We start from the raw sequence: 8,334 nt of genomic DNA, 5'->3' as shown, positions 1-8,334 counted from the left end.
GGGGGACACTGCAAATAATACCTTTCAAATGCTCTGTACAAAGTAAGTGTCCAAATGAAGAGTCGTGCTCGTAATGATGCTGAATGTGGCAGACTTGACCTAATAGCAGGGTTGTGCGATCCATTGGAGATGTGACGACGGTGCGTCATTGGTGGGTAGGTGACGATGCTTGCTCTCTCTCGCCAGGCTTGTTCTTGTCTGTAGCTAAGTACTGCTCTTAGCGCCATCGCGTTGCATCATGGGCGACCCCCAGGGTTGCCGTTGCGCCTTGTAGCTGTCCGAGACCGAGCTTGTACCTGTTTCGCGCTGGCTCTCCGCAAAGGGTACTCCACCGGCGGAGCTAAGGTACTTCGCGCAGTAGTACGGAGTGACCTGTGCCTGTAAGCTCTCCACCAGCACATGTTAATTTCGAATTTGATTTCGAAATCGATTAAATGGCATTTGCAACCCCCCTACCGCAAAGTAGGTATTGCTAATAAGTGGTTTGTTCTTCTCGGAGTGGGAGGGATCTGTTTCTGGTGGGCAAGGTCTCTTTTCGGTAGGAGCGAAGGTACTTGCACGTGTCGTGGAGAGAAGATGGGGGAGGAGGCGCAAACAAGGAAGGAAGTGAGTACGGTTAGCAGGCGCCCAGAGGAGGACTGAATGAGGAATAACCCCAGGGTCTCTGAATAGAGGGGAAGGAAATAGATAAATTATAGATTAAAACCAAACCCGATAAAAATAGTAGTACCCAGACAGAACCAGCAAACAGCAAGACCAAGCAGAAAGAGGGAAAAAACAGGCAGGCAGCAAGGGGAGGGGCGCACGAAATCGCAGCGTCACAACCACGTCGACACCTGCCGCTAACAAGCTTAAAGCTCGCCCGCAGCTTCCCTCACCTGAAAGACCCGCGCCCTGGTCCTTTCCTCATAAGCAAACTTCCCTCTTGCACACACGCGCACATAACGCAAGCACCTGAGTAAAAAAAAAAAAACCGAGCATCCCACCTGCCGCACATTCCAGCGCTTTCTCGCCCCTCCTGTGAACTGAAACCTCTTTTCTTCTCTCTTCCATCACCTCATCACAAAGGAGACTAAGGTACGCAGTCACTCCAAACTGTCCTTTCCCTCAACCTGCTGTCAACAAGACGACACCGTTGCTTTTCGCAGTCTCTACTAGCTCGGCGCAGCTGGTTTCCCTCGCCGTTTCTCCTCTTCTCTTCTCTGACGATGCTGAAACAACAGCTTTCTAGCCCCTAGAAAACCGCAGCTCTCGACCTCTCTTCTTCGCCGCCCGTATCACAAACTTGCGCGACCGACAGAGCCCCTCCCACAGCCGGAAGAAAGCCCTCTTCTGCGACAAACCTTCTCGACGATAAAACCCATCCAAGAACTCGAGCATCATGGCTGATAGCGATGCGGCAAACGGCCACTCCAGTAAGGTATGTGGACGCGCTGCTACGCCTCTGCTTCCTCTTCCCACTTGTTCCGCTCGATCGATCCCGTACCTACATACAGGGAGAACGGGGGCGCTGGCTAGTAATATCATGGATGACGGATGCTGACGCTTGGCCTGGATAGTTTTTGCATGTGACCGACAAGGCCTCAGAGCCCGCCATCTTGCCCCTCATGTGTAGCTGACGATGAGCTCTAGAAGCCGCCAACGGCAGCACTGGAGAGTCCCTGGCGCCCTACCGTTCGCTCTTCTCCCATCTCTTCTCCTGGGAAAATCCTCGTGAGTAAACACCCCCCGCTTCCAGCAACCACCCACTTTTGATGCTGGCATTTATGCCTTTCTCCCCTTGTCTTTGTTGGATCGCTTTTATGACCTGTTCACTGCGGCGAACTATCGCAACCATGGCGCCACCTCACATGACTAACCCTTGAATTTTCCATCGCAGGTGACTCGGCCGTCGCCTATGCCTCCGTCGTTGCTAGCATCGTCGCCGTCCGGTATCTCAGCCTCCTTCGCTGGGCCCTCGGACTGTCCTGGATGGTCCTGGCCACCACCGTTGCTGCCGAGGTTGCAGGCAAAGCAGTTCTGAACAATGGTCTGGCTTCTCAGCTTCGCCCTCGCGAGTACTTTACGCTGCCTCGCGAAACATTTGACAAGCTAGGCAGTGAGGCCCACGGACTCATCAACTTCTTCCTGGTTGAAGCTCAGCGCATTGTCTTTGTCGAGAATGTCTACGCCTCGTCTGCTGTGGGTCTCGCGCGCATTTCCTACTTGGCTTGACCTGGAACTAAACATTACTTCACACTCTAGGCCTTCGCCGTTACCCTCCTTTCCAGCCTCCTCATCAAGGTGCTGCCCTACTGGGTCCTTGCCATCGTTGCGACCACCATTGCCTTCTTCGCCCCTCTGATCTACTCCAAAAACAAGGAGTTTATCGACGAGCAGCTCAGGAGTGCTGCCGACGTCATCGGCGCCCAGACTGCCCAAGTCCGAGATGCCGCTCAGAAGCAGGCCGATCACCTCGCTACCGTGTCGAAGCAATATGCTGGAGACTACACCGAGAAGGTTCATGAGATTCTGCGCACCCGTAGCCTGTCTCCCTCGGCCGCCAGGAAGTCGCCTGTCGAGTTCCCCTCCCCTCCTACTGAGGAGCCCAAGGCCGCCGAACAGCCTGCCCCTCAAGAGCCTATCGTTGCTTAAATGAGCCTCATTGACCCGCACATGTGTTTGTGGTTCAAGAAACGATAAACGCCAATTGAGCTCCACAACAGCTCTCATCACATTCTTTTTCTCGGCAGGTCATTCCTCGCCTCAGGGTGATTGATGTTTGCAAGGTTGATATCAGGTCAAGGAGGGCAGCATGGTTTATGGGGACTCAGCGACGGTATACCGCCGATCAGAGCATGATATCCGCCCAATCGGCGCAGAGGGGTTCGTGGAGCGAGAAAGAGCAGCCCTTGGCGCTGAGAAAGGCACAGACACTGGGGAAGAGTGTGGAGGATCAAGGCGTTGCTACGAGGCCGTAGGTTTGTTTTCGCAAACCCTCTTTTTCATTATCTATCATCAGTTTGGCATGGTCGCTTTCTCCCTGTTGTCCTTTCCTTTTCCCTAAGCTTCGAGTCTCCTGCCCTGTTTTCCATAGGGGCTTTTGTGGCTCTAGGCAGGGCATTGTTTGTATGGAATTATGTTTAGTGTTAGGTAGTGCGCAAATGCTTCGACAGGGTGATTTGCATATGATTTCCCTCTCTTGCTCTTGTGCGAGACTGCAGCCATTGCGTGTATGTCATGGTTGAGTGTATCTGCAGCTTTTCCCGGGGGCCCGTGGGTGAGCTGCAACCCGCACCGTGGGACGGCCATGGCACCCCTGAATCACTGCAGATGGTCAACCTCCCTTTCTACGGACAATAACTGGCTCGGATGTAGCTTTTAATTGCTCGACTTGCGCGGCAGCGATGTTACGGAATCGTTGAGTGAAAAGTAACAGCTTGAGGGGCACCGGACATGAAGTACAAAGGGACTCTTCCATTTGGTATGAATGTACACGATGAACGTAAATAGTAGTAATCTATGCAAGTCCGAAGGTCCAGTACGAAGTAGCTATTGCACAATATGATTTGTATACCTGATGCTGAAACGAGAATTTGCCCAACGCGCAACTCGCGCCATCATGCCCATCAGCGTGATGCTCACCTTCTCCTCTTGCCACCGCCGCCGCCCTCGTCGTCTCCAGCACTCCTCTTGCGGCCGTTCTTGCGCCAGTATTCCTTGCTCTCCTTCTTCTCCCGGGCCTCCCTTTTCTCGTCGCCTTCGGCCAGCCTCTTCTTGAAGGCGGCACGGGTCTCGTCCTTCTTGGCCCGGCGCTTGGCGACCTGATCGTTGTGGACGGTGACGACCTTTTGCAGGAAGGCGCGCGTCTTCTTCTCCTCGGCGCCGAGGACGACGGCGCGCTTCTGCATGTAGGTCTTCTTCTTCTGCGGCTTCGTGGCGATGATCTGGGAGCGGAACGGGAGGCTGGCGGCGAGGGCACGGGGGACCTGCAGGCCGTTGAAGTGGCGGGTCTGGCGCTCGATCTTGCGGTACTGCGAGTTCTTGAGCTGGGGGGTGGCGACGCCCTCGCTGCGGCGGACCTCGCCCGTGAGGCGCATTGGCTGCCAGCCGATGAGGTTGGTGACGGGGTTGTAGAAGCGGTGCGGCTTGATGGGATACCAGGCACGCAGGAAGACAATGTCGCTGGCAAGGATCTTGTCCTCAAAGGTGGCGCGGAAGTGACCCTCGGGCTTGGACAGGGCACGCTTGATCTGGCCGCGGACGCCGGAGACGGTCTTGATGGAGGCGCCCTCGAACTTTGCGATCTCGAGGGCTGAGTTGAACATGCCCTTGATGAAGGCTGTGTTCTTGAAGATCTTGTAGGGGGTTCCCGTCAGCTTGAGCTTCTTGACGATCTCAGTTGACTCGTCGACGGAGAGGACGGTGCCGGTGGCGGCGATGCGGAAGCCCGGGGTGGCGGACGAGAAGGAGTTGAAACACACGAAGCCCGTGTTGGGTGCAATCAGGGGCGCATAGACGGTGGCGAAGCAGTGCATGTGCTCCGGCGTGTACTTGAGCATGCGGTTGCGCGTCCGCGAGTCGGAGATGCTGTAGATGGGCAGCGTTTGGAAGCGGCGCCAACCCAGCGAGAAGATGAGGGGGTCGTTGGTCTTGAGGATCTTCTTGTGCCAGCGGTGACGCTTGATGCGCACCTGGACGAAGCCCCAGCGGTCCTCGGTAGGCGACAAGCCGCCAACGATGATGGGCAGCCGGGCGTCGAAGCGGGAGACAAACTCGGCCGGCACACCCTCCAGCACCAGCTTGGCGTACTTGCCGGCGCGGTAGCCTTCGACAGCGACCCTCTGGCGCTCGTCCAGGTTCTCAAACTCCTCTTTGTTGATGTCCAACTGCTTCTTGATCATTGCCTTTTGGGCATCGTACCAGTCATCCTCGCCAAACTCTTGCTCATCTTCGCCGCCTTCTCGCCGAGCTTTTGCCTTGTCGTTCAAGAAGCCATCTCGGTCCTCCTCCTCAAACCTCGCCTTGAGCTCCTCTTTCCTTTTGGCGTTCTTTTCGCGCTCTGCTTGTATCTCCTCCGCCGTCTGCTGCTGTGGGGACGCATTCTGCGGGTCGGCTTCCAGGTCCTCGAATTCACCGTCGCCTTCGCTATCCTCACCACCCTCATCTCCCTCGCCGTCCTCGTCGTCGTCGAAACCACCAAAGTCACCCTCCTCGTCCTCGTCGTCTCCACCTCCACTTCTTCTTCCTGACGTGAACTTCCTCTTGAGCGCCTCTATGTTCTCCTGCGATGCCCACTTTGCTGCCAAGTCCTCATAGTCGTACTCTGGTATTGAGCGGTCCTCGATAAGGTCTTCGCTCTCTTGTGATGTCTTCTTGAAGAATTCCTCGTCTTCCGAATCCTGTTCAATGTCCTCCTCTTCTGAGTCTTCTGCGTCCTCGCCCTTCCACTTCTTGATGACCTCGCTGGCGGTCATGGAGCCGTCGTAGAGGTAGCGAGCTAGATCTGCGGTGTGATAGGAGCGTTTCCGGCTGTGGAGTTTCATGGCCCTATCGGCCATGCCTTCCTTCCATCTCAGAGCCGCACTCTCCTCATCAGAATCGTACTCTTCGTCATCTTCTGCATCTTCGTCCTGATCAAGGTCTGTAATGGAGCCAAGATCGGAGTCGCTGTCCGCAAAGGCCACGTCATCATCCCCGCTGGCCACTTTGTCGGCATCTTTGCTGCGGAACATGCTTCCCAGTTTCTCTTCGTTGAACTCTTCGTCCTCTTCAGGGTCTTCCTCGTCGCTGCCACTGACGAAGCCTTCGTCGTCCTCGTTCTCGGCATCATCCCCTTCTTCCCGTTCGGCCATCCTGGCTTTGCGGGGCTCTTTCCTGCCGGTATCTTGTGCCTCGTCTAGAGCTTTGACTTCCTGGCCGCCCTTGAAGAGCTGCACTCCATCATCTGTCTGACCAAGAAGCCTCCGCTCGGCTTGGAGTCCAATGATCATCTCTTCACCTTCGCCACGCTCGACGTTGTCGGCGTCCTTGTCGAAGGTGAAGCCCTTTTCTCTAGTGATCCAGATGGCATCACCATCGATTTTGAGGCCACTTCGATCAGACATGGGGGCATATAGTTTCTTTTCCTTTTCGTCTAGTCTTCTCCGCCCCTTCTTCCCTGTGATCTTGGCCAAGGCCTGTTCCATTGCTGGTGTAGGACAAGGATCGGGCAGAACTTCCATAGCCGACACGGTGAAGTCGCCCAGACCAGCGACATGGACTCGCTGGCCCTGGGTTGAGAAGTTTGTTCCGCGTAGATATCCCGATAAGACGATGGATCGGTCGCATTTGGGGTCCTCTTCAATTTTGGTTGGGTGAGTGACATCGCGGAAGCTGTCGATGATGGCGTAAGGGTGGGTGTTCCTCCAGACGAGAGGTCGCGGGCTCTTCATGACAGACAGGAAGCGAGAGAGGTTGTGAATCTCACGATCGGGATATCTGCCGTTCATGACGCCGGAGAGATAGAAAAGATGGGCGCCCTGGTACAGTTCCGTCCACAGTCTTCGCTTCAGGTGCTTCTTGGCATCCTTCAAGGCAGAAGGCTTGCGAAAGAGGTCGAGATGGGTCAAGACGCCGAAGACGTTGCCCGGCATACCCGTAGCGGCCAGGATATTGAGGAACTCCATAGTCTCCATCTCGAATCCGTAGTTGCCGTCAATCATGAGCAGGATGATGTCAGCCACTTTGGCCACGTCCACCATGGCTTCCAGTTCGTTGGGGCATTCCATGAAGGTGAGCCGTTGTTTCTTCGAGGTGACGACGGTGATGGGGCCCTGGGGGTCCGAGATTGTCTCTTTGGCATATCGTCGAATAAGCGACTTCAGTAGGGTCGTCTTGCCGACGCCGGGAGGGCCGACGATGGCGACGAGGCGCGGCGGCGCCTCGTCCGGTAGCCGGTCGACGAGGGGCACATGGAGACGCTTTTCTTTGATCTTGAAGGAATTAGTCAGTATATGGATTGTGTCGTATCATAAGACAAGCGCCCAAAGTATCTCCAGACGACGAAACGGGACGACGGGACAAAAACATACATCTGAAGATCTGGCAGCCTGTCGCTGAAGCTTGCCGGGCCTGGCAAAGGCGAAAGCCTTGGGATTGCGATCTGCGACAAGTCAGCATAAAAACTCCATTGCCATGTCCAGAAACCCATGGGCTCCAATCTCGAAAGAGAACTTACCTCCCGATTGCTGCTTCTTCTCCTTGCTCTTGCGATGCGGCTTATGCGTCTGATCCTCCATGATGGCTTGTCGTGGCGGTTCAGTCGCCGCTCAGTGGCAGGATTTGCGAGTTGAGCTGGGAAATTTTTTGAACCGACGATGCCAGCGATAAGGCATTTGTTATCGATAAGCCTCGATAAGCCTCCCCGCTAATGCTAGCGCAGACCACAATTGCCTGGAGCACTAATAACACCTCGAAGTTTGGATGCGGAGTTGGATCAAACATCAAGAATAATACGATACTTTGGTTGGGCAACGTCTCTTTGCCACGCCTTCTTGTCGATTCTTCTCATGTGAACTCGGCTTTCGGCATAGGCACCATGTGTTTGTAGTGTCTCTAGGCCGAGAAGGGTGGCGGCCTGGATATCTATGTATCTACCTTAGTCACCGCTCCCAAGAGAGAAACCACACGCTTCGAGGAGCAGACATCGAAACTGTGCACTCCGATGATTGATGGGATCTGTACCAGGACGTGTCAGATTCTTTCTCGTCCAAAAGGTACCGATAGCCGTTGCTTTCCAGACACACAAAGTTGCCGCGTTGCTTCACTTTTCACCCTCCTCTGAGATGATTCAGGCTTCTGATAAGGACCAGGCTAGTGTCATGGGACTGGACGGCTTGTGTTGGCCGCGAATCCGTCCAGCAAATCGCATCGAGAGCCGTTGGGCGGATGGAGTGGTGCCCTGCCCATTCGGGGTTAGGACGGCAAGGGGGACGATCGAGGAGTCATAACGAAATTGCCAGCTGCACGAAGGAGTCACGACGAGCCGCAGCCATTGCTTTGCCTTGCATGGCGGTGTTTGTTGGCACGAAAAGGTTTGGCAGAGGAGCCGAATACTTTGTCCTGCCGTTTCGAGGTTCAAGTTCTTGTCCTTTGAGCATCTTCGCGAGGAACAATTTGTGTGCTTTCTTTGAGATCCCATGGAGATGGCACCTGATATCCAGCAGAGGAGAGTGCGAACCTACAAGCTCAAAGTTCCAATTGTAACGGCTGGCTGTGAAACTCACCGGACAAGAGTGAGAGGGTTACCATAGGGAAGAAAGAGTATTGAGCCTGTTTACCCTTGGTATCGAAATGGCCGCAGAGGTACGTGGT

At 54.9% G+C, this 8,334-nt stretch overlaps 2 protein-coding genes across 2 annotated transcripts; one reads left to right on the top strand and one right to left on the bottom strand.

Annotated features, from left to right (window-relative positions):
• Positions 1-1,281: 1,281 nt before the first annotated feature.
• On the top strand, positions 1,282-2,634 carry CCMA1212_004664 (uncharacterized protein; the record flags this gene model as incomplete). The annotated part of the gene is made up of 4 exons (XM_073701961.1): positions 1,282-1,415; positions 1,633-1,713; positions 1,880-2,181; positions 2,245-2,634. Exons 1-4 carry the CDS (start codon positions 1,382-1,384, stop codon positions 2,632-2,634), a joined length of 807 nt encoding a protein of 268 aa, XP_073559993.1. The 5' UTR covers positions 1,282-1,381.
• Positions 2,635-3,620: 986 nt separating this feature from the next.
• Positions 3,621-7,264, bottom strand: CCMA1212_004663 (Ribosome biogenesis protein bms1; the record flags this gene model as incomplete). Its single annotated transcript, XM_073701960.1, has 3 exons — positions 7,199-7,264; positions 7,053-7,123; positions 3,621-6,953 (listed from the first exon to the last, which is right to left on the bottom strand). The coding sequence occupies exons 1-3, from the start codon at positions 7,257-7,259 to the stop codon at positions 3,621-3,623; spliced, it is 3,465 nt and encodes a 1,154-aa protein (XP_073559805.1). The 5' UTR covers positions 7,260-7,264.
• Between the last annotated feature and the right edge of the window lie 1,070 nt (positions 7,265-8,334).

This window comes from Trichoderma ghanense (genome assembly GCF_004382785.1).
Source record: "Trichoderma ghanense strain CCMA-1212 chromosome Unknown scaffold_4, whole genome shotgun sequence".
NCBI lineage: Eukaryota > Fungi > Ascomycota > Sordariomycetes > Hypocreales > Hypocreaceae > Trichoderma > Trichoderma ghanense.
Note: the sequence above shows the minus strand (reverse complement) of the source record. Positions and strands in the feature narration are given on the sequence as shown.